The sequence below is a fragment of the Stenella coeruleoalba genome (genome assembly GCF_951394435.1).
Source record: "Stenella coeruleoalba genome assembly, chromosome: 1".
In the NCBI taxonomy this organism is placed as follows: domain Eukaryota; kingdom Metazoa; phylum Chordata; class Mammalia; order Artiodactyla; family Delphinidae; genus Stenella; species Stenella coeruleoalba.
Window position 1 is genome coordinate 103,079,160 of NC_137169.1, and position 26,084 is coordinate 103,105,243.

The 26,084-nt window shown below is 37.6% G+C and overlaps 1 protein-coding gene across 1 annotated transcript in view; it reads left to right on the plus strand.

Moving 5' to 3' along the window:
- Positions 1-26,084, plus strand: part of MAN1A2 (mannosidase alpha class 1A member 2) — a 161,232-nt gene that overhangs the window by 24,418 nt on the left and 110,730 nt on the right. Inside the window, exon 2 of the mRNA XM_079931821.1 lies at positions 23,949-24,204. Within this exon, the coding sequence (XP_079787947.1) occupies positions 23,949-24,204 (256 nt within the window). The remainder of the gene's footprint in view (positions 1-23,948; positions 24,205-26,084) is intronic.

The following is a 26,084-nucleotide window of genomic DNA, read 5'->3' on the forward strand; positions in this document are numbered from 1 at the left end:
CCAGCCTTCAGGAACTGTGAGAAATAAATTGTTGTGGTTTATAAGCCACTCAGTCTATAGTACTTTGTTATAGCAGCACAAACTGACTAAGACAGGTAGGGTGGGTTCTACCTCATTCTTTAAAATTGTGTTTGCCTTCTTGATTCTAAGCTGTTCCACAAGTATTTAGTTTTTTAATTGAGGTAAATTTTGCAAAACATAAAATTAACCATTTTAAAGTGAACAGTTTAGTGGCATTTAATACATTTCACAGTGTTGTGCAGCCACCACCTCTGTCTAGTTCCAGAACATTTTCATATCCCAAAAGGTTACTCTAAACCCATTAAGGAGTTACTCCCCATTCCTTCCTCTCCACCATTCCCTGGCAAACCACCAGTCTGCTTTCTGTTTCTAAGGATTTACTTATTCTGGTAAATATTATTACCTATGTGGTAAGTATTTCACATAAATGGAATCATGCTATGTAAGACCTTTTGTATCTAGCTTTTGCTTTTTTCACTTAGCATGATGTTTTTGAGACTCAGCCACACTGTAGCATGTATCAGTTCTTCATTCCTTATCTGTTATAGGTCTCTGCAGATATTTTGTTTCTTCTTGAGTCAGTTTTGGTAATTTGTGCCATTCTAGGATTGTATCTGGTTTATCCAGGTTATCTAATTTGTTGGTGTACAGTTGTTAATAGTACTTTCTTTTATTTATTTATTTATATTTTTTTAAAGATTTAAGTTTTTAAAATATATTTTTGGCTGCATTGGGTCTTCGTTGCTAAGCGCAGGCTTTCTCTAGTTGTGGCAAGTGGGGGCTACTCTTAGTTGCAGTGCACGGACTTCTTGTGGTGGCTTCTCTTGTTGCAGAGCAAGGGCTCTAGGCACGAGGGCTTCAGTAGTTGTGGCTCATGGGCTCTAGAGCGCAGGTTCAGTAGTTGTGGTGCACGGGCTTAGTTGCTCCGTGGCATGTGGGATCCTCCCAGACCAGGGATCGAACCTGTGTCCCCTGAACTGGCAGGCGGACTCCTAATCACTGCGCCACCTATAGTACTCTGTTTTAATCTTTTTTATTTTCGTAAAGTTGGTAGTGAGGTCCCCATTTTTATTTCTGATTTTATTTGCTTCCCTTTTTTTGCTTTGTCATTTAGCTAAAGTTTTGTCAAATTTGTTGATCTTTTCAAAGAACCATTATCTGTCTCTTTTTTAAATTATTCTCTATTTTGTTTATCTCTATTCTGATCTTTATTGTTTTTTCCTTTTGCTAGCTTTGGCTTTAGTTTGCTCTTGTTTTTTTAGCTACTTAGATGTAAAGTTACATTATTAATTTGATACCTTCTTTTTAAACGGAGGTATTTACTGCTATGAATTTCCCTCTGAGCACTGCTTTTGTTGCATTCCATAATTCTTGGTATGTTGTGATTTTGTTTTCATTCTTCTTGTATTTCCTAATTTGCCACGTGATTTCTTTTTTGACCCATTGTTTGTTTAAGAGTGTGTTGTTTAATTTCTACATATTTTGAATTTTTATTTTTTTCTGCTATTGATTTCTAATTTCACTTTATTGTAATCAGTGATACTTTGTATGATTTAATCTCATTACATTTATTGATAATTAATTTGTGCCCTAATATATGGTCTATCTTAGAGAACATTCCATGTGCATTTGAGAAGAATGTGGATTCTACTGTTGTTGGGTAGAGTGTTCTATATATGCTTTTTAGGTCTAGTGGGTTTTTATATTGTTCAAGTCTTCTCTTTCCATATTACTCTTCTGTCTATTTAAAGTGGGGTTATTGAAAGTGGGGTATTGAAATCTCCAACTGTTATTGTGGAATTGTCTGTTTTATTCCTACATTCCTATCAGTGCTTGCTTCATATGTTTTGGAGTTCTGTTGTTTAGTGTATATATTTTAAAAAAAATTTTTTTATTGGGGTATAGTTACTTTACAATATTGTGTTAATTTCTGCTGTACAGCAAAGTGAATCAGTGATACATATACATATATCCCCTACTTTTTGGATTTCCTTCCAATTTAAGTCACCACAGAGCACTGAGTTCCCTGAGCTATACAGCAGGTTCTCATTAGTTATCTGTTTTATACATAGTAGTGTATATATGTCAATCCCAATCTCCCAGTTGACCCCGCTCCCCCTCTGTATATATATTATATACAGATATACAATATCTGTATACAGAGCAATACAGATATTGCTCTGTAATTTTCCTTTTTATGTGATATCTTTGTTTGATTTTGGTATCAAGGTGATGGTGGCCTCATAGAAAGAGCTTGGGAGTGCTCATCCCTCTAATTTTTTGCAAGAGTTTGAGGAAGTATCGTGTTACCTCTTCTCTAAATGATAGAATTCGCCTTTGAAGCCATCTGGTCCTGGACTTTGGTTTTTTGGAAGGTTTTTAATCACAGTGTCAATTTCACTACTTGTGATTGGTCTGTTTATATTTTTTATTTCTTCCTGGTTCAGTCTTGGAAGGTTGTACCTTTCTAAGAATTTGTCCATTTTTTCCAGGTTGTCCATTTTATTGGCATATAGCTGCTTGTAGTAACATCTTATGATCCTTTGTATTTCTGCAGTTTCAGTTGTAATTTCTCCTTCTTCATTTCTAATTTTATTGATTTGAGTCCTCTCCCTTTTTTGCTTTAGGTGTAAAGTTAGGTTGTTTATTTGAGATTTTTCTTGTTCCTTGAGGTATGATTGTATTGCTATAAACTTCCCTCTTAGAACTGCTTTTGCTGCATCACATAGGTTTTGGGTCATCATGTTTTCATTGTCATTTGTTTTTTGGTACTTTTTGATTTTCTCTGATTTCTTCAGTGATCTCTTGGTTATTTAGTAGCATATTGTTTAGCCTCCACGTGTTTGTGTTTTTTTTACTGTTTTTTTTTTTTTCCTGTAATCGATTTCTAATCTCAGCATTGTGGTCAGAAAAGATGCTTGATACCATTTCAGTTTTTTTACATTTACCAAGGCTTGATTTGTGACCCAAGATGTGATCTCTCCTGGAGAATGTTCTGTGTGCACTTGAGAAGAAAGTGTATTCGGCTGCTTTTGGATGGAATGTCCTATGAATATCAATTAAGTCTGTCTGGTCTAATGTGTCATTTAAAGCTTGTGTTTCCTTATTAATTTTCTGTCTGGATTATCTGTCCTTTGGTGTAAGTAGGGTGTTAAAGTCCCCCACTATTATTGTGTTACTGTCGATTTCCCCTTTTATGGTTGTTAGCCATTGCCTTATGTATTGAGTTGCTCCTGTGTTGGGTGCATAAATATTTACAGTTGTTACATCTTCTTGGATTGATCCCTCAGTCAGTATGTAGTGTCCTTTCTTTTCTCTTATAATAGTCTTTATTTTAAAGTTTATTTTGTTTGATATGATTATTGCTACTCCAACTTTCTTTTACTTCCATTTGCATGGAATATGTTTTTCCACCCTGTCACTTTCAGTCTGTATGTGTCCTCATGTTTGAAGTAGGTCTCTTGTAGACAGCATATATATCAGTCTTGTGTTCGTATCCATTCAGCCAGTCTATGTCTTTTGGCTGAAGCACTTTATCCATTTACATTTAAGGTAATTATTGATATGTATGTTCCTATTACCATTTTTAAAAATTGTTTTAGATTTGTTTTTTTTGTGTTTCCCCCCTAGAAAAGTTCATTTAGCATTTGTTCTAAAGCTGGTTTGGTGGTGCTGAATACTTTTAACTTTTGCTTGTCTGTAAAGCTTTTGATTTTGCCATCGAATCTGAATGCTGCCTTTGCTGGGTGAATTAATCTTGGTTGTAGGTTTTTCCCTTTCACCACTTTAAATATATCCTGCCACTCCCTTCTGGCCTGCAGACATTTTGCTGAAAAATCAGCAGATAACCTTATGGGGATTCCCTTGTGCTTTTCCTTTGCTTCTTTTAATAGTTTTTCTTTGAATTTAATTTTTGTTAGTTTGATTAATATGTGTCTTGTCGTGTTTTTCCTTGGGTTTATCCTGTATGGGCCTCTGTATTTCTTGGACTTGGGTGGCTATTTCCTTTACCATGTTAGGGAAATTTTTGACTAATAATCTCTTCAAATATTTTCTCAGACCTTACCTCATTCTCTTCTTCTTCAGGGCCCCCTATAATTTGAATGTTGGTGCCTTTAATGTTGTCCCAGAGGTCTCTGAGACTGTCCTCATTTCTTTTCATTCTTTTTTCTTTATTCTGTTCCTCAGCAGTTATTTCAGGCATTCTATCTTCCAGCTCACTTATTCGTTCTTCTGGCTCATTTATTCTGCTATTGATTCCTTCTAGTGTATTTCTCATTTCATTTATTGTGTTGTTCATCACTGTTTGTTTGTTCTTCAGTTCTTCTACGTCCTGTAAAACATTTCTTGTATTTTCTCGATTCTTGCTTCCATTGTATTTCCAAGATTTTGTATTTACTATCATTACTCTGATTTCTTTTTCAGGTAAATTGCCCAGTCCCTCTTCATTTATTTGGCCTTGTAGGTTTTTACCTTGCTCCTTCATCTGTTCCATGTTTCTCTGTGTCTTATTCTTGTTGATGGGTGGGGCTGTGTTCCTTTCTTGCTGGTTGTTTGGCCTGAGGCGTCTAGCACTGGAGCTTGTGGGCAGTTGAGTGGAGCTGCGTCTTGGTGCTGAGATGAGGACCCCTGGGAGAGCTCACAGCAATTACTATTCCCTTGGGCCTGAAGTGTTCTGGTAGTCCAGTGGCTCGGATTTGGGGCTCCCACCACACAGGGGCTCAGGCCCGAGCTCTGGCCTGGGAACGAAGACCCTGCAAGCCGGAAGAAAAAAAAACAGACAAAGCAAGCCCAAGGCAAATAATAAAAACAAAACGAGCAAACAAAAAGAAAAACAAGCACACACACACAAAAGAAAACAAACAGACAAATAAAACCCAAGATAAGTAACAAAAACAAATCCAAACAAACAAAAAACGAATCAACAAGCAAACAACATCAAAAGAGACAACATGGAAAGCAGAAAACAAGAAGACACCCAAAGAAACAAGAGAGCCCCAAAATGAATACCAATAATAAAAATTAAAACTAACTTAAACAGAAGACAAAAAACAAAACAAGATAAAAAAAAACAGAATAAAAGAAAAGCTGCTGTTTCATTGCACTGTTGCTTCCGGCACATGGTTGGCAAATGCTGCGTTCAGTCAGGTTACAAGCTGGCAGAACAGAGTCTTTTGCACAGCAGGCAACCTTTTAATTACTGTTCCCTGATATGATATTCTTCTTGCGTGCCATCACTTGCTCATCTCTATTTTGCCAATGCTTGAAAAATAGCTGATGCTTCTTAAATGTCTTGGAAAGGATGTCATAGAGACTTGAGGTGTAGGTCTGCCTCCTCAGTTCATGGCTGGCCAGTTAGCTGTGCCTTCCCTATTCTCAGTTTGTCAAGTCAGAGAGTCTGGATAAGATAGTAAATGCACAACATAATCCATCTTTCTCTCAGTGTATATATTTCTATACTGTTGTGTCTTCTTGATGACTGGCCTCCATAAGTATCTTAGAATTAGGTATCAAGATTTGATCCTTCTACTTTCCAGTCTCCCTTTGGTATTGCCTGTTGGTTGAACCTAATAGGAAACCAGCTGACAAAAGGGAGAGGGGTAGTTTACAAAGTCTAAGACCCAGCATCAAGAAGGAGAGCACAGAAGAGTGAATTTGGAATTGAGGATTTGGGTTTACTTACTGATGCTACCTGGCTTCCTTGTTTTTAGTGTGTGGACTTTATTTAGGTCTAGATGAACAATCAGTGAAGCAGTCTATGAAGGGCCGCTTTATAGAATTGGAGTTGAATAGCTAGCACCTCACCTCAGGCAAATTTTTTTTTTTTCCCCTTTCCTCCCCAGCCTCAGGCAAAATTTAATGCCTGTTGGGATCGGCCTTTTCTCTGGAGAGCCTTGCAGTTTCCTTCAGGTGGTGGTTTTGAACTGGGTAGATGATCAAAAGGACCTCTCCCCAGGAGCAACTGAGGTAGGTTCTCTCTGCTTGTGCTAGAAGTTATGGAAGTTACAGCAGTTCTCAACTCAGGTGAATAGCCTTGCAGGAGAGCAGGCTGTATAGGTTAGACCCTTGCTAGGTCCCAGGTCTCTTCCCAGATTCCTGAAAAATACCTTCTATATGAGTGAGTAGTAGTAAATAATAATTATGGGCTGGTTGACTACATTCTTGCATTTTATCTTGTTCGCATTTATGCCATTTTCAAAATAACTTGGAGTTTTAAACATGTAGGTGAGACTTCTCTATTTTTCAGTGGTATTGATGGGTCAGAATTTTCCATTGTACATTGGTTTAATTGCCTTAGCAAGAATTGAGAGGGAATGAGTCAAAGCTATGTGCTTAAGTCATAGTCCCAGAATACCTCTTCCATTAACATTAAAAAGAATTATAGGAGAGGAATCTTGGATACAAATAGTAGAAACCAACTGTAACGCATGCAGAAAAAGGTATTTATTGGAAGGATATTGGCTTTCAGAATTGACCTAAAGTCTGGAGAACTAAGTTGAGTGTAGTCAAGCATTAAAGGAAGTCACATATGCAGAACTGTAGTGAAGGTTAAGGAACAGTTAGTGTACCACTGTCAGTGCTGCTGGTCTCTGAACACTAGTTATGGCTTTGCTACCTCTGCATGGAATTCCTTTCCTGAGTGATTTGTAAAATTGAGTTCTCGTTTCTTTATATCACCTACCCTGGATCTGTAGTCCCGGCCAGAGCATATGATTGCCTAAGTGTAGTCATAGGCGCTTGCCTTGCTGTTAGGGGATAGAAAGATAGAAAGATCTTGAATCTTCTGGCTTCTATAGGAAGGGAAGGAATTTTGCTACCAATATACTGGTGAATTCCTGAATTTAAGTAGGGAATTACATGTAAACAGCTTAAGAAACATAAAGTAAACTGAAAAGAACCCTAAGTTTTATTACAGTGACTTGTTTTATAGTTAGGCATGAATTTCTTATCTGTGTTGTACTATTTAGAGGTGTAGATATAAATAGTCTTTCTAGACTCTACCTTTTCAGACCTTCTGTGCAGGGGTTTAAAACAGGAGCCAGTAATGCTCCCCTTCAAGGATTCTTGGAAACATGGGGGCATTTTTTGGTTGTCACGAGGGGAAAGGTGGCACTATTGGTATTTAGTGTATGGGGGCCAAGAATGCTAACCATTCCATAGTGTCCTGGTGGTTGCACACAAAAAAGGTTTGAATTGTCTTGCCCCAAATGTCCATATTGCCTTTGAGAAATACTAGGTTATATGGATTATTTTAATGAAGGGCTAAAAATTATTAGTGGCTTCCTTTGCTTCATTGTCTTATACTGTAACTTGAGCATTATTTCTCGCTTCTTTGCTTTGCTTCTTGGTCCATTTCCTTACTTCAGGGGGCTTAATTCCTTAAAAAAATTTTTTAAATCTGGCTGTAACACTGTATAAAAAATTAACTCAAAGTGGGTCAGAGACCTAATGTAAGAGCTAAAACTATAAAACCCTTAAAAGTTAGGGGAAAAGCTTCATGACGTTGGATTTGGCAATGATTACTTGGATATGACATCAACAGCACAGGCAACAAAAGGAAAAAATACATAAGTTGGACTTTATTAAAATTAAAAATTGTTGTGCCACTGTTAGTTTGTGGACCACAGGGCTTGAGCTGAGTGTCAGGGGCTGTCTTAGTCTGCTCAGACTGCCATAACAGAATACCATAGACAGGGTGGCTTAAGTAACAACTTTCTACAGTTTTGGAGCCTGGAAAGTCCAAAATCAAGGCCCAGCAAGATTTGGTTTCTGGTGAATACTCTCTTCCTGGCTTACCGGTGGCTGCCTTCTTGCTGTGCCCTCAAATTGCTTTTCCTTTGTGCTTGTGGTGGCGTGGGAGGGCAGCAGAGAAAGATCTATTTCTATCTTCCTCTTTTTATAAAGCCAGTACCCATCATGAGGGTCTCACCCTTATGACCTAATCTAATCCTAATCACTTCCTAAAGGCCCATCTCCAAATACTATGTTGGGGGTTAGAGTTTCAACATATGAATTTCTAGGGACACAAACATTTTGTTAGTATGAATTTTGAAGGACATGTTTAGTTTAAGAGATAGTGTCTTAGGGAGAAAACAAATAAACCTAGGTAGACCACAGAAACAAAATGTTAGTTTGAAGGGGGTCAGTTTGTCAGAGAAGGAGGGTGTGAGCCAATAAGACGAAAATTAGAGAAAGAAGAAGAAAATAAAGGCTCTAAACCAGAAAATGGGAAGGCAGAGCTTAGAGAATTCCCTGGAACAAGGAGAGGTGGCTTCAGCATTTGTTGTTGAGTCTCACTGCCTTAGGTGTAGGCAGAGGGTACTTGGTAAGGATACTTAAATTGAAATAGCTGCTTTGGGCCAGGAGCTGCACTGAAGCCTGAGTGGATAATACTTTATTCCATAAGCAAATAATGAATAACTTAACAAAACCGTTTTATAAAGAACATTTTAAATAAACTTTTTGTGTCTTGACAGATGACCTGTAGTGATGTTTTATTTTGTACTGATGATTTTTTATAATCAGTAGTCTAATGCATTAGTGTTGTCTTTGGCATCTCTGCATTTAATGGTAACTTTTTGATGATCATAAATGATTTGGGGGGAGAGGATCTTGATTATAATCAGAAAACCATTCAACTTTCATCCTTTATACTTTTTTAGTCAATCAGAGGGACTACTTAAAATACCAAATCACCTTCTAAGACCAAAAAACAGTGAAAGTCTTATAAAATATTGAAGCCGAAAGGAAGAAGGTGGGGAGGAGTTAGTATGCATGATAATTTCCTTTTCCTTTGAACTTTATACCCATTTTCAGTCCTGATTCATTGCAGAAAGGCCAGGCTTTGTTTTATATAGAACGTGCATACTGGGGTAGTGATTTTACTGTTTTTTTTATTATGTATTTTTAAACTCCAGCAAAACAATTTGAAGGTCTTACAAAGTTTATGATGAGTTTTTACATATATTGTTTAGTTATCTGTGTGTCTGCATTTACCTATGCTGAGATTTTTTTAAAAATTGAAGTATAGTTGATTTACAATATTGTGTTAGTTACAGGTGTACAGCAAAGTGATTCAGAAACATACACATGCATATTTCAGGTTCTTTTCCATTGTAGGTTATTACAAGATGTTGAATATAGTTCTTTGTGCTATATAGTAAATCCTTGTCTATTATCTATTTTATATATAGTAGTGTGTATCTGTTAATCCCACACTCCTAATTTATCTCCCCCCATTCACTTTGGTAATCATAAGTTTGTTTTCTATGTCTGGATGTGCTTAGATTTTAATCTCAGGCTATAGGTGATACCTGAGGGTGGAGAGAAGTGAATTGACAAAATGTGTTTTTGTTTTGTTTTTTTTTTTGCCTTGAAAATATATTATAAAAATTGGCTTGGTTAAAAAAAAATACATGAGAGAAACAACAATCAAAATGATCACATGAAGGAAACAGAAACTTGTTATACAGCACTATATTTATTTTGGGGGTTGAAATAGTATGGTCAACATAGATGATCAGCTTCAAATAATATAGGGTCTGAGATACATAAAGAGAATTAAGGTGGTTCTCCATGTGATCATTCATTCATCAAATATTTATTGAGTACTGTGTTTTACAGTAAGGATTAACAGAGTAAGACAATGCTCTAAACTCAAAGAGCTTAAGAAGCTCACAGGAAAATGATAAATATGAAAGTTTGTAAGATTTATAAATAAAGGACTAAGGGAAGAGTGACCTCAGCATCATGGCTGCATCAGACATACATCATTCCTCCTCACCACCCCTCAGCAAAATTCTGGCATCCATTCACATACAAAAATGCCTTTATGGGTACTGTGGTACCCAACACCATACACCAAGGGACCCAGGAAGAGTCTCACCCATCCATGCATTGGATAATAGACCTTGATCCCAGCTGTGGACCATGCAGCTGTGAACCAGCTCCAGCCTTTCTTGTGGTCTGGAACCTCTGGAGAACACTGACTTAGACAGTCATCCATGGATTAGAGAGCCTTAGTGGACATCTGGATTTCCAGAGGAGAAGTTCTAACACTCTGTTAGAGCAAAAAAAAAAAAAAAAAGAAAAGAAAAGAAAAAGAAAAAAGAGTTTGGATTCATTGGAGTGGGTGAAAGGAACAGCTTGACTTTACCTGAATCATGCTTCCCCCAGTATGGCACAGCTTAGGGCCAAGAGAGCCTATTTCAACCTGTGGTTTCTCCCTCTGGGGAAAGGGAGAGCAGGTGAGTGAGCAACCAGCTTCCCTAGTTGTGCAGGATGCTGCCAAAGAGGCTCATTTCTCTCAGCCTATCCAGAGTGTTAAATTGTGAGCTCTATGACGGGGGGTGGGAAAAGAGTGGGATAGTGCAGATAGGACTCTTGGAGAACATTAAAGGGACGTGGATCCTATTAAGTGCTTCATGGACTCCATCAAGAAGCCTGCCCATGAGTTGCCGGGGAAGCCTCACCTGTGGATTCCTCCAGCTGGCCCATGGGCATCCCTAGCATCCCACATGTATCATTCACATACCCTCCCACTCTGCAGCCGGCTCTCTGTGTTCCTGAAGGTAGTGGTGAGAGCAAGCTCTGGAATTCTCCAATCTGTGTGCCAGGGAGAGAACACAGACTTGAGCCGTAGTGCCACCTTTGGGAAGACAAAAGAGAGGCTGTCAGCCCTCGGTCTGGTGCATTGCAGGATTGAGAGAAAGCATACAAGCTTAAGAATTCTGCCACAAGAGGGGACAAGAAGCTTGGATCAAGTGTATCCATAGGAGGTCTGAGAAAGCCCCAGAATCTCTAACAGGGCTGATGGGAGATATTTCTCCCCAGAAGGCAGTTAGTAAAGTCTGGAGGAGCTAACTGATATTTCAAATGTGAAGACAGCAACACAAAATTCTAAGGAACGTGAAAAACCAAGGAAACATGACGCCACCGAAGGATCACAGACTTTTAGTAACTGAACTCAACGACATGGAGATCTATAGTTACCTGATGAAGAATTCAAAAATAGCTGTATTGGGGCTTCTCTGGTGGCACATTGGTTGAGAGTCCACCTGCCGATGCAGGGCACACGGGTTCGTGCCCCTGTCTGGGAGGATCCCACATGCCGTGGAGCGGCTGGGCCCATGAGCCATGGCTGCTGGGCCTGTGCGTCCGGAGCCTGTGCTCAGCAATGGGAGAGGCCGCAACAGTGAGAGGCCGCAACAGTGAGAGGCCCGCGTACCGCAAAACCAAAACCAAACAAAACAAAAAAAATAGCTGTTTTAAGGAAACTTCAGAAAATACAGACAATTCAACAAAATCAAGAACACAATACAAACAAAATGTGAAGTTTAACAAAGAGCTAGAAATCATCAAAAAGAACCAAACAGAAATTCTGGAGCCGAAGAATTTAATGAATGAAAAGAAAAAGAAAAAATGAAGTGGAGGGCATAAACAGTAGAATGGACCAAGCAGAATAAAGAATCTGTGAAAGAGAAGACAGGAACTTTGAAATTATAGTCAGAGGAAAATAAATAAGAAATAATGAAAAAGAGTTAAGAAAGCCTATGTGATCTAGGGGATGTGTTCAAAACCAATTAATGAATTTTAGTATTCCAGAAGAAGTGAGGGAGAAGGGGAAAGAAAGCAGAAAGCTTATTTAATGAAATAGTGATTGGGGAGAGATTTGGATATTCAAGTTCGTGAACCTCACAGGTCACCAAACAAACCAAACCTAAGGAGATCTTCTCTAAGACATATTACAATAAAACTGCCAAAAGTCAAAGACAAAGAGAAACTAGAAATCTATAACAGGAGGAAAGCTTGGAAATTCACAAATATGTTGAAATTAACAACACATTCTTGAACAATCAGTGGGTTAAAGAAGAAATATAAAGAGAAATTTAAAAAATATCTAGAAACAAATGAAAATGGAAACACAACATACCAAAACCTATGGGATTCTGTAAAAGCAGTTCTAGGATGGAAGATCTAGCAAAAAGCAGTTCTAGCAATGTAGTTTTCTACATTAAGAAAAAAGAGTGCTCTTAAATAAACAACCTAACTTTATACGTCAAGGGACTAAGAAAAAGAACAAACTAAGTTCAAAGTTAGCAGAAAGAAGGAAATATCAAAGATCAGAGCAGAAATAGAGAACAGAAGAACAATAGAAAAGGAGAAAAGATCAACAAAACTAACAGCTGTTTTGTTTTTTTTTAAATAAACAAAATTGACAATCTTTAGCTAGGCTAAGAAAAAAGAGAACTCAAAATCAGAAATGAAAGCGGAGACATTGCAACCGATACTGCAGAGATACAGAGGATCATAAAGGAGTACCGTGAGCAATTATACAGCAACAAATTGGATAATCTATAAGATATGGACACATTCCTGGAAACATGAAACTTACCAAGTCCGAATCATGAAGAAAGAGAAAATCTGAACAGTTCAATAATGAGTAAGATGATTGAATCAGTAATAAAAAACCTCCCAATAAGAAAAAGCCCAGGACCAGATGGTTTCACGTATGAACTCTAGCAAACAGTTAAGAATGAATTAAGGCCAGTCCTTCTCAAACTCTTCAAAAAGTTTAAGAGGAGACAATAATCCTAAACTCATTTAATGAGGCCAGCATTACCCTGATATCAAAGCCAGATAAGGATACTGAAAGTAAAGAAAACTATAGGCTATCTGATGAATATAGGTGCAGAAATTCTCAAGAAAGCATTAGCAAACAGAATTCAACATCACATTAAAAGGATCATACACCATGATCAAGCAGGATTTATCCCTGGGTTGCAAGAATGCCTCAAATACACCAATCAACATGTTAATAGAATGAAGCATAAAAAATCATATGATCATCTTTGTAGATGCAGAAAAAGCATTTGACAAAATACAACATCCTTTTATGGTAACTCAGTAAGTTGGATATAGAAGAAACATACCTCAACTTAAAGGCCGTATATAATAAAATAACAGCCAACATCATACTCAGTGGTGAAAGGTTGAGAGCTTTTTCTCTAAAATCACAAACAAGACAGGTATGCGCACTTTCACCATTCCTATTCAACATAGTACTGACAGTTGTAGCCAGAGCAGTCAGGCAAGATAAAGAAATAAAAGACATCCAAATTGGAAAGGAAGAAGTAAAATGTCTTTGTTTGCAGATAGACTCCACCAAAAAACTGTTAAACTAATAAATGAATTCAGTAAAGTTGCAGGGTGTAAAATCAACATACAGAAATCTGTTATGTTTTTTTTTTCTTTTGTTTTTTTGCGGTACGCGGGCCTCTCACTGTTGTGGCCTCTCCTGTTGTGGAGCACAGGCTCCGGATGCGCAGGGTCAGTGGTCGTGGCTCACAGGCCTAGCCGCTCTGCGGCATGTGGGATCTTCCCGGACTGGGGCACGAACCGTGTCCCCTGCATGGGCAGGTGGACTCTCAACCACTGTGCCACGAGGGAAGCCCCTGTTATGTTTTTATACAGCAACAACAAACTATTTGAAAAAGAAATAAAGCAGTCACATTCACAAGTAGCATCAAAGACAATAAGATGTTTAGGAATAAATTTAACCAAGGAGGTATAAAATATGTACACTGAAAGCAATAAGACTTTGATGAAGGAAGTTGGAGAAGATGCAAATAAATGGAAGATATCCCATGTTCTTGGATTGGAGGAATTAATATTGTTAAAATTTCCATACACCCCCCAAACCATCTATAGATTCAGTGCAACCTCTATCAAAATTCCAATGGCATTTTCCACAGAACTAGAAAAAACAATTCTGAAATTAGTATGGAACCACAAAAGATCTTGAATAAACACAGCAATCCTGAGAAAGAATAACAAAGCTAGATGCATCACACTTCTTGCTTCAAACTATACTACCAGGCTATACTAATTAAAACAATATGGTCCTGACATAAAAATAGATACATAGACCAGTGGAACAGAATTGAGAGCCCAGCTAATATTTGACAAGGGAGCCAAGAATGTTCAGTGGGGAAAGAATAGTGTCTTCAATAAATGGTGTTGGGAAAACACTATTTCTGTTTTTTTTTTTTTTTTTTTTGTACATGGGCCTCTCACTGCTGTGGCCTCTCCCGTTGTGGAGCACGGGCTCCGGATGCGCAGGCTCAGCGGCCATGGCTCATGGGCCCAGCTGCTCCGTGGCATGTGGGATCTTCCCGGACCAGGGTATGAACCCGTGTCCCCTGCATCGGCAGGCGGACTCCCAACCACTGCGCCACCAGGGAAGCCCCCATTTCTGTTTTTTCATTAATTTATTATTTTTTTTGTCTGGTTCTGCTATCAGAGTAATGTTGCCCTTATGAGGTGAGTTGAAAGTATTCCCTATTCAATTTTCTGAGTTTCTGTAAAACTGATACTAATTCTTCCCTAAATATTTGGTAGAATTCACCAGTGAAACTGTCTGAATTGGAATTTTCTTTGTGGAAAAGTTTTTGACTACACATTCTGTTTCTTTAATAGATATAGGCTATTTAGTTAATCTAGGTCTTCTTAAATTTACTTGAGTATTTTTTTATTTCTAACAAGGTGTATAAATTGTTGAAATTTTGGTGTAACGTTGTTAGTGATACTTATTTACTATCATTTTAATATTTGTAGGATTGTGGTTATGCTTCTTTCATTGTGTTATTGTGATTTGTGGCTTTTCTCCCCCTCCCCCTCTTATTAGTATTGTCAGAATTAATCAATTTTTTAATCTCAAAGAACCAGCTTTTTTATTGCTTTTTCTCAATCTTCTGTTTTCTATTTTTTCACTTCTATCTTTATTATTTCCTTTATTCTGCTTATTTTCTGAGGTTAGAACTTGAGGTCCTTCATGTGAGATCTTTTTTTCTTTTCTAATATAGATTGGTTAATACTATGACTTTCCTTCTAACCGTTCTTTTTTTTTTTTTTGTGGTGCGTGGGCCTCTCACTGTGTGGCCTCTCCCGTTGCGGAGCACAGGCTCTGGACGCGCAGGCTCAGTGGCCATGGCTCACAGGCCCAGGCGTTCCGCGGCATGTGGGATCTTCCTGGACTGGGGCACGAACCCGTGTCCCCTGCATCGGCAGGCGGACTCTCAACCACTGTGCCACCAGGGAAGCCCCTGCTCCTGCTTTTTAATAAACATCTTTATTGAAGTTTTCTTTACATACCATAAAATTCACCCATATAAGTGAACAGTTAGGTTGGAGCATTAGCTGCCTCCAGTAGGTTGATGATTTCCAAATCCAAGTCTTCAGACCTGGACGTCTTAACCTGTGTGCTGCTGACCTTTTAAACTTAGCGTGTCTAAAAACCGTACTTAATAATTCTTTCTTACTCTTTCCCTTTATTCCAAGTCACCTGTCCTCTAGGCTCTGTCTAGTTAATGGTACTCCTTTCTATTTAGTCACTATAGTGAAAACCTATCATCCTTAACTTCTTTTCCCTTTCATGTTTAATCATTTACCTAAACTTACTATTCTTGACTTTCTAAGGTCGCTGATATTTGGTCCTTCTCCATATCTACGCTAGATGGATTTTATTAGTTTTTGGTCATTTTTTGCCTGGGTGGCTGCTATGATCACCTAACTCCCTTTTGTACTGCCAACCTTGTATCTCCCTTTCTACCTCCTCTCCCAGGTCAATCCTGAGGAGGTGTTTTTCTGAAGATTTAAGTACAGGTATGCCATTTTCAATTAGAAGTACTTTAATGGTTTGCTTTTGTCCTCAGGTTGCAACACAAGCTCTGTTCATGATTGAGCTTTCGTCTTCTCTGTCTTCCTTATTATGCCCAGTCTATTCTATGCTACTGCACCCTTCTCCACCCTGCATACTATACCCTAGTGGCCATACCAACTTATTTCCTAACTGGTGTATTGTGTCGCTTCTTCCATATCTTTGTACACTATTCCTTCTCTACTTAGTATGCCCTTATTTTCTTGATCTTCCTGGCAAACTTGTTTTTTTCTTTTTTTTCCTTTTAATTTCTATTTGAAGATCATGCCTTTCTAATGCTATTTCCTATGTAAATCTGTTTTCAGGTTGTACTCGTGTGCTTATTAGAATATGCCTATGCTGTTAGACACCTCTTCTATCTAACCTATGGTCCCCTGGAACCTCACCTGTAGTTATTTACTTCCTCTGCTGTGATCTTCCTGTTTGGTGCTTATTTTGTTTACATATTTATTAGATTGTGAACTCCTGTGGGCAAATAATGTGTCTTATTTTTCTTATATTCCCTGCATCTAGCTCAGTGCCACTCACATTTGGTAAATATTTGTTGATTATCATTGAGTTAGGCTGAAGTTAATTCAGTGACTGATAACTAACCTGAAATTACCATTAATTCAAACTAAAATCCCCTAAAACCCAAGTTAGATTAATCTGTAACAGCTCTTTATGTAAATAAAATCTGTTAATAGCCACATAAATGACCTGTATCTAACTAACTTTAAGATGGAGACAGTGAGTTTGTGTTGATGGTTCATCAACTGCTTTATTAAAGTGGGAACACTAAAGAAGTTGGTGTTTTGTGGGAGCAACATGACCAGAGTAATTGGATTTGGTGTAGAAGCTGAGGGTCAGTGAATTTCTCTGTGCTTCACCTTGAATTGCTTTCATCCTCTTTCAGGTAGCTGACAATTACTCGTATTGAGAAACAGTTGGACTTTTCTATTAACATGTTTTCTTAAGAATGGGATCCATTCTTATAGAATTTGTGAGCCCAGGTGTGATAGAATTTGTGTTGTTTGGTTCTTAACTATAAATCAGTACACCAGAAGAATACATGATTTTGCTTAAAAGGGTAACATTCAGAAAGGTCTTTGTTATTTATATGACAGTGTTATTCTGTGCAAATGGGATATATTAATTTGCTATTGCAAATCATCTTAGACTGTATTTGTGAACAACACTTTTATAATGGTTGATACCTCTTGGTTACTTAGAGTTTAAAGAGTTACTCATGACATTGAAGGAGTGACATTTCTCTTTGGAAGGGCTTAATTCCTTTAGGCACGTGCCACTGAGCTCTGTAGAATACTGTTGAGTATTTTCTGTACTGGTTGCTCCCTCTCCTATAGTTGTTTCCTAAAACCATTCTTGGCCTATACTTGTACATAAGTAGCTATTTACATAACTGTTTCAACTATTTTTGTTGTGCTTTCCTGGATCCTCTGAAATATCTTTAGGGTGTTATTAAAATTTAGGGTGTTTGAAAGGTTATTTAGTATCTAACATTGTTATTAAAAACAAGGACCATTGTATGGGCATTGTCTTTTATCTTTTAAAAGATAGAATTACATTGTTGATTTATTCAGCACTTTTTAAAAAGTCACTTCATAGGGGCTTTGGTGAGTTTTCATAGAATTTGGAGATTAGTAAGAGTCAATTTAGTAAAATTCCCTTATAGTGGTTGAGGGTAGTTAATATATGCCAAAGTCTTTAAGGGCTCTCATGTTTCTTAAATCTAGGTCAAAGAACAGGGCCTGGAAATCTTAGCAATGAAATAATGGATGTGAATGAAAGCTGATGTAAAAAGTGTTTCTATCAATATGAGGAAAGAATGTTATCAAAGGAAGTTTAAATGCTTGGAGTCTAGAAAGATGAGACCCAATGAGTAGGAAGAGAAGGAAATTACTGAGTACCTTCTGTCTGTTAGATAGTTTCTTTCCTTTCCTTGTTGTACTTTTATTTATAATAATTTGTAGATTCTTTGGATTTTCTATATAAAAAGCATGTTATGTCATAGAAGGCATTATTTTTGGAACTTTAATTTTTTTCTTATATTTTAATCTTACTTTTGCCTCTTGTTTTACTTTGCTGGCTAGAAGTACAATCAAACAGAAGTGTGATAGTGAGGATCCTTATTTGTTTCTCTCATTTTGAAGGAAACGCTTCTAAAGTTTCACTATGAAGAATGATATTTGCTGTAGGTATTGGAAGATATCTTTTATTAGATTGAAGTTCTCTTTTTCTCCTTTGCTGTAGAGTTTTAAGAATGGGTGTTGAGGGCTTCCCTGCTGGCACAGTGGTTGAGAGTCCACCTGCCGATGCAGGGGACACGGGTTCGTGCCCCGGTCTGGGAAGATCCCACATGCCGCAGAGCGGCTGGGCCTGTGAGCCATGGCCACTGAGCCTGTACGTCCGGATCCTGTGCTCTGCAACGGGAGAGGCCACAACAGTGCGAGGCCTGCGTACCGCAAAAAAAAAAAAAAAAAAAATGGGTGTTGAATTTTGTCACTTTTCTGTTTTTACTTTGTACAATTTTTGTTTAATAATAGGTAGATTACGTGGATAGAATTTTCTGATGTTAAACTATTCTCACTTCTGGGATAAGTCCAATTAGTTATGATGAATTTTTTTTTCTATTTTTTAAATGTTACTGATAATTTTGCTAATATTAAAAAAAAATCTGTGTTCATGAATGAGCTTAGCCTGTGATTGTCCTTTTTCCATGGTAATCATTCAGTTCTGTTTTGCGCATGCTAAATTAGAGGGGTTTGGCAAGTGTCTTACATGATATTAGAAATTTGGATCTGGAGTACTTAGTAACGTGGAAAAGGCTGACTATAAATATTTTGATATAATAGTTGAGAAAATACAGCTGGATGATGTTGAATAGGAAGGTATATAGAGTAAGAACAGAAATGAGGATGGAATACAACATTTTGGGGGTTCATCGATGATGGTAAAGCCAATAATTAGAGGCTTGTTGGAAAGGCACGTGTGAGAAACAGGGAATTCAAAGGAAGGAAAAACTTAGCTATCAGTTTTTAACTGTGGTGGGTAGAAGAGATGTGAGGTTAGAGAAAGTGGAAACAGCAAATGTAGTACTCTGAAAAAGTATGGTGGTAAAAGGAAGGAGGGGGGACACCAATGAAGGTGGAGCTGGAGGCAGTTTTGAAGGAAGTTTTTATTTAATTTTTTAAGGGTGGATGAGACTTCATGTTTGTAGGTGAAGAGTAAAACTCTAGTAAAGAAGGATGTAGTGAATATGGGGAAATGTATATTCACCTAAATCTTTGCCAAACAAGATTTCAATGTAATTTTATCTGTTCTTCTGTAATCTAGGGTTGTATTTGTCTTTCAGAATGTTTCCAAACATGATTTATTTAAACACTCTAATTGGAGAAGGAAATCTATTACTTGGTTAGTTTATTTCTGGCAGATCAGCCCTTAGATACTAACGAGAGTCTCAGGGAAAGAGGACATCTAGGGTGGAGAGTGGCTCAGTAAAGACTAGGTCATTCATCAGCCATAAAAATCACAAAATAATAGTGGCTTAAGCTGAAGCAAAGTAGAAGTCTGTTTCTGATCTATAGGGCAGTTTCTATGAGGGAAGCTGAAAAATAGAATTTTTATTTTGCAGGAGCATATGCTTAGCTAAAAATTGATGGCTCTAAGACTAAGGAGGAAGGGAGCAAGATATTGAGAGAATGGTATCAGTGTCTACACAGTAGAGACAATCTCTTAAATAAAATTCATCTTTTGTGTGAAAGGCAGTATTTGCATAGTTTAAGAAGTCAAAATGCACGTTTGTACCTAGGCTCTCTACTTACTAGCTCTGTGACCCTGAGCAAATTCCTTTTTCTCTTTGTGCTTTAGTGTTTTCCTAATAAGATGGAGAACAGTGTTAAATATAAGGTGCCTCATAAATTGGTATGAGGATTAAATAAGATAATCTAAGTAGTTGACTAAGTCAGTGCCTGGTATATCTAACCCAAAAACAATTATTAGTTTTGTCATTTGCCTCTGATTTTCAAGGATCAAGGGTGTGTGGAAGGAAAAAACAAAAACCAAGCAAAACGAGACAACAACAACAACTAAAAAAAAACCCCAAACCTAATATTACTTATGGGATATCAAAAAGTGATTTAACTATTACGCATAGGATATAATTGAAAAAGTAATTTCAAATCTCATGGGAACCTGTAGATTTAAGATTAGATTTTTTTTTGGAAGCCTTGGATGGTACCCAGAGTTAGCCAGACTGCAAAGTTTGAGGGCACAGTCCTCCACAAGACCACCCTTACTTCGGATACCACCTGAAATTTCAGGGGACTCCCAAAGCCACCCTCAGGTTTGATAATTTGCTAGGACTCACAAAACTCACTGAAAGTTATCACACTCATGAAAGGATTATAGATTACAGAGAAAGGATGGAGTTTAAAATCAGCCAAGGGAAAGAAGCACATAGGATAAATTCCAGGAAGGTTCCAAATGTGGAGCTTTTGGTGTCCTCTTCTTTTAAAGTCAGGACATTACTCTCCCAGCATCAGTGTGTGACAGTATGTGTTGCCACCCACCTAAGCTCACATGAGCTTTGGCGTCCAGAGTTTTCAAGGCATGATTAATTGATTTCCCATGTAGTTGAACTCAGTCTCCATGTTGGCTCATACTTTGTGACCCAAAACCCTTACCCTAAGTGGTATTGTTGGATTTTTTTAGCATGGCCAGCCCCCACCCTAGGACTATTGGATGTGGCCAACCCCATCCTAAAATCTGGTGTGGCCAGCACCCACCATAAACAAGGACACTTCTATGAAGTTTGACAGATTACCTCCCAGAAGCTGAGGACAAGTCCAGACTTCTCTTTGGGCAAGGCCAAATTCTTTACTACATAGAAAGATATAAGGCACTGATGAAAAGCAAGAGACATTTGCAAATGAAGTTCAACATGATTATCTGTTGAAGATATCAAAGTTAAAAAAAATCTTAAAAACACATAAGTAAAACAAAGATCATTCAGGTGAAAATAAACATCCAGAACATTTGATCCAGCTGGTGTAATTTAAAATCTAGAAATTTGGGCACTAAAGCAAAATTTGAGGAGCTCCTTGAAAAGAGATCAAAATAAAAATTTGAGATATATAGGGGAAAAAACGAGAAAGAAAACTCATGGTGCTACTAAATGATTATTGTGGAAAGATGTTCTTAAGGAAGAAAGGAAAAGCAGGAATAAAGTGCATTTTTTGGTAAGTTGTGGGGATTACTGCATTCACTTGTATTTTGAAACAGAGATTGGAGGATTTGATATAATTAATGGTTTATGTTTGTATAGAAAATTACAGTTTTGTTAAATACTTGTACTTACCTTGGATAAGTGTAGCCAAGTGTATTAGGAGAGTATTATTTGTTTTCCTATTTTTATTGAAGAAAGTACTGATGTTAGAGGTTTTTGAGTGATTTGTGCCAGGTTGCTGGGTGAGTTTGGAGCAGAGCTGGAACTGGAATCCTTGTCTCCTAACTTTTTGCTTAAGTACTTCTACTTCACGTACTTTTTTCCCAACTACAAAATGATTCTTCTTGGATCTATTCTCTAGGCCTAGGCACAATGTTTTCTGTTGGTAAGGAGGGGGAGGGGATTGGAAGGCAATTGGGTGGTACCTGCCTGTATTTACTTTGGTTGTCTTATCTAAGACTTTATTCAGCACCTGTCTGCTGCTGCTGCCCTCATCTGCCTGAGTCTCCTGAACAGATCAGCCCAGGATTACCCTTGGACCCACACTGGGGCCAACCTTGGCTCCTCTGTGCCATACTTTTCTGTCTGCAGGCCCTATGGACTTTTTCTTGCTACCCAAATGACCTTGTTTGTCCCTGACTCTCTGGCTCTGCTGTGATTCCTCCTCTTTTCTCTGTTTTCCTCATCAGCCCCTTTTCACAGCAAGGTATCCAATTTTCTTTTTCTCTAAACATTTAACATTTTATTTTAAGTACTAGGCTGTGAATTGATTTTTTTCTCTCTTGATATACAGTTCTGTGATTTTCAGCACATGTTCACATTTGTGTAACCACTGAAATAGGATATATAACAATGCTATAATCCAGAAAAACTGTCCTGTATTATTCTCTTATAGTTAACCTCTCCCCTTATCCATAACTTGTGTCATCCACTAATATAGTCATCATCCTTCTATTTTTGTCTTTTTGAGAATGTCAAGTAAAATGTAAATTTTGAGACTGTCTCCTTTCACTGACATAATACCTTTGAAATGCATTCAGGTTGTGTTTACAAATAGTTTCTTTTTATTGCTGAGTAGTATTCCCATAGTGTGGCTATACCACAGGATAAACAGTGGTTTACTTAACCATTTACTTGTTGAAAGACATAAGGATTGCTTCCAGTTTTTGCCTGTTACGAGTAAAGCTGAGTATGAGTATAAATATTTTTGTATAGGATCCCCCCCAATTTTTGAAATTGTGGTAAAATATGCATAACATAAAATTTACCATCTTAACTATTTTTACTTGTACAGTGAAATGGTATTAAATACATTTATATTGTTGTGCAACCGTCACCACTATCCATCTCCAGAACTCTTTTCATCTTGCTAAACTGAAACTCTGCACCCATTAAACAATAACTTCCTACTTTTTCTTTTCCCCCAGCCTCTTGCAACCACCATTCTACTTTCTGTCTCCATAATTTTGACTACCCTAAGAATCTCATATAATTGGAATCATATAGTATTTGTCTTTTTGTAACTGGCTTGTGTATAGGTTTTTGTGTGAACATAAGCCTTAATTTCTCTGGGATAAATGTCCAGGGCAATTGCAGGATTCTGTGATAGTTACGTTTAGTTTTTAAAGAAACTGCTAAATTTTTCCAAAGTAGCTGTACTGTTTTACAATCTCACCAGCAATGTTGTTAAGTCCAGAGTTTGAATTCAATTTCTAGAGAGGTAACTTTGGTGACCCCCTTAGAGTAGTCATCACTGGATGATTTGGAAAATAGTAACTACCACTCCTGTATTCATTCACGTGGATTGGGGTGGAGGTGGAGAAAAGATTCAGCGCTGGGTAGAAATCCAGTAGGTATCTACTGCAGTAGTGGTTTCCAAACCTGTATGCACACCAGAATCATCAGAGGAGCTCTTAATAATACAAATTCATGGGTCTCATACAGACCTGCTAAATTGGAATCTGTATTTTTAACAAGGGCTCAAGAGAATTTTAAGTGGTCATGCTCACATCAGTTGGACCATTGTGTTGTAAGATCGATGGAATTTCCAAAAGTTTAGAAGTGTATGATGTATATTTAACAAATAAAAAATTTCCCATCCTCTTATCTTTCCTGCTTCTCTCTCTTTCTTTGACCCTATGTTTATATTTTGTCCCCTCTTCACATCAGTTTATGAAATGCTCTTATTTATTTATTTACTTAAGCTTTATTTTTAATTGAAGTGTAGTTGATTTACAATGTTGTGTTAGTTTCTGGTTTACAGAAAAGTGATTCACTTATACATATATATATTCTTCATATTGTTTTCCATTACGGTTTATTATAGGATATTGAATATAGTTCCCTGTGCTATACTGTAGGACCTTGTTGTTTATTATTTGGTCCCTTCTTGATACTTACTTCTATTTTTTATTTTGTCTCCCCCATCTAGTTTTTCACTGGTCTCTCTTTCTCTCTCTCTCTTTTTTTTTTTCCTCATGTGTCTACTAATAAGTTATTGATTGCTATTTTCTGCTTTTACTTGGCCCTTCAATTGTAACTTTCTAGGTTCCCTTTTTCTCCACTGTGTGAGGTGGTTGCTCTTCAGCATCTAGAGCTCATTTTCTTTCTCATACTAAGATATATTTATCCTCTTCTTCAGGCAGGTAGATCCAAGTCTCTCTCACGGATCATTCTTTTTTTTTTTTTTTTTGTGGTACACGGACCTCTCACTGCTGCGGCCTCTCCCGTTGCAGAGCACAGGCTCCGGACGCGCAGGCCCAGCGGCCATGGCTCACGGGCCCAGCCGCTCCGCGGCATGTGGGACCCTCCCAGACCGGGGCACGAACCCGTGTCCCCTGCATCGGCAGGCAGACCCCCAACCACTGCGCCACCAGGGAAGCCCATGGATCATTCTTATTAATGGCAGGAGCAGAAAACAACTATCAGGGTTTGGTGGAGGAAACTTTAAGTTTTATGTTTATTTTTCTCCTCTTCTTATAGGGAAGAAGAAGAACGTTTGAGAAATAAAATTCGAGCTGATCATGAGAAGGCCCTGGAAGAAGCAAAAGAAAAATTAAAAAAGTCAAGAGAGGAAATCCGAGCAGAAATACAGACAGAGAAAAATAAGGTAGTCCAAGAAATGAAGACAAAAGAGAAAAAGCCACTGCCAGCAGTTCCTATACCAAACCTTATAGGAACACATGGTGGAGACCCAGAAGATAATGACCTAAGAGAGAAAAGGGAAAAAATTAAAGAGGTAATAAGCTGAGATTTGTGATACGAGGTGTTATGGATATGTCTGTCTGTCTATCTATCTATCTATCTATCGGGCTGGCCAAAGGTTCCTTTGGTTTTTAAGTAAAAAAAAAAAAAAGACACATTTTTCATTTTCACCAAGAACTTTATTGGACAATGTATTCACCATTTTATTCCACTACCTTCTGCCATTTTTCAGGCAACTTCATAATTCCATCTTCCCAAAGCTTTTTATCTTTTTGAGCAAAGAACTGTTCTAGGTGCCTTTTACAGTCTTACGGGGAATTGAAATTTTTTCCATTAAGAGAATTGTGTAAAGAGTTAAATACATGGAAATCGGAAGGTGCAATGTCTGGTGAATACGGCGGATGAATCAGAACTTCCCAGCCAAGCTGTAACAGTTTTTGCCTGGTCATCAAAGAAGCATGTGGTCTTGGGTTATCCTGATTGAAGACTATGCATTTTCTGTTGACTAATTCTGGATGCTTTTCGTCGAGTGCTGCTTTCAGTTGGTCAAATTGGGAGCAGTACTTGTTGGAATTAATGGTTTGGTTTTCTGGAGGGAGCTCATAATAGAGGACTCTCTTTGAACCCCACCATATACACAACATCACATTCTTTGGATGAAGACCGGCCTTTGGTGTGGTTGGTGGTGGTTCATTTTGCTTGTCCCGTGATCTCTTCCATTCCACGTTACTGTACAGTATCCACTTTTCATCGCCCATCACAATTAGTTTTCAAAACAGAACATTTTCATTATGTTTAAGTAGAGAATTACTATGCGGAAATATGGCCAAGAAGTTTTATTTTTGCTTAACTTATGTGGAACCCAGACATCAAAGTGATGAACATGACCAAGCTGGTGCAAATGATTTTCAGTGCCTGATTTGGGTATTTTGAGTATGTCGGCTGTCTCCTGTGTGGTATAACATTGATTGTTCTCAGTGTCTCGATTTGATTGCCATTAACTTCAAATGGTCTACCTGACCATGGAGCATCATTCAGCGAGAAATCTCCATGAAACTTCACAAACCACTTTGGACATGTTTGATCAGTCACAGCACCTTCTCCATACAAATCTTTTTTTGCGTTTCAGTTGCGTTTTTACTTTTCTTGAAATAATGAAGCATAATATGCCCCAAATGTTGCTTTATTTCTTCCATCTTCAATATTAAAATGGCTGCACGAAAATTCACCAGTTTTGGTTTGTTTTTTTAATGCACACTGATATGAGGTCTATCACAATACGATCTAATAAAATTGTTTGGAATGAAGTTAAAGACAACTAAGCGCTACTAGAGCCATCTTACAGAAAAAACTGAATGAATCTTTTGGCCACCCAACCCAATATCTATCTGTATTTGTACCATCTATGGTGTCATACTTCGATCTTGTTTGTTTTGAGGTCAAAGTTGTAGTTCAGTTTGCAAGTTGGCAGTAAGAGCTAAAACTCTCTTAATATCGATTATAGAATACTTAAAATTTTTGATATAATGTTGTTTGGATAGTTACATTACTCACCCTGTGTTCAGAGATCTTTTGATGTTCAGTATTTTATAAATAATGTAGAGTATATCCATAACAATTTATCATTTAATAAGAAATTTCTTAAGTGTTTAGTTACTCGGAACTCAGCTAGATATTATGCAAATCTTCTCATAAACATGTTTCTGAAGAGTTAGCATTATGTCTGCCATCTTTCAAGGAACCCGTTGTGATACCACTTAACTATACTGCAGATTAAGAACACATCCTTCCAAAGAGTCTCAATGGATTGAAGAGTAGGGAAGGATTGATTTCAACTTTTTTGAAATTTCTTTTGGTCTCAGAAGTCTGTCAATTTGTTATTCTAGGAGTTATTTGGAGATAAAGAGAGTACCA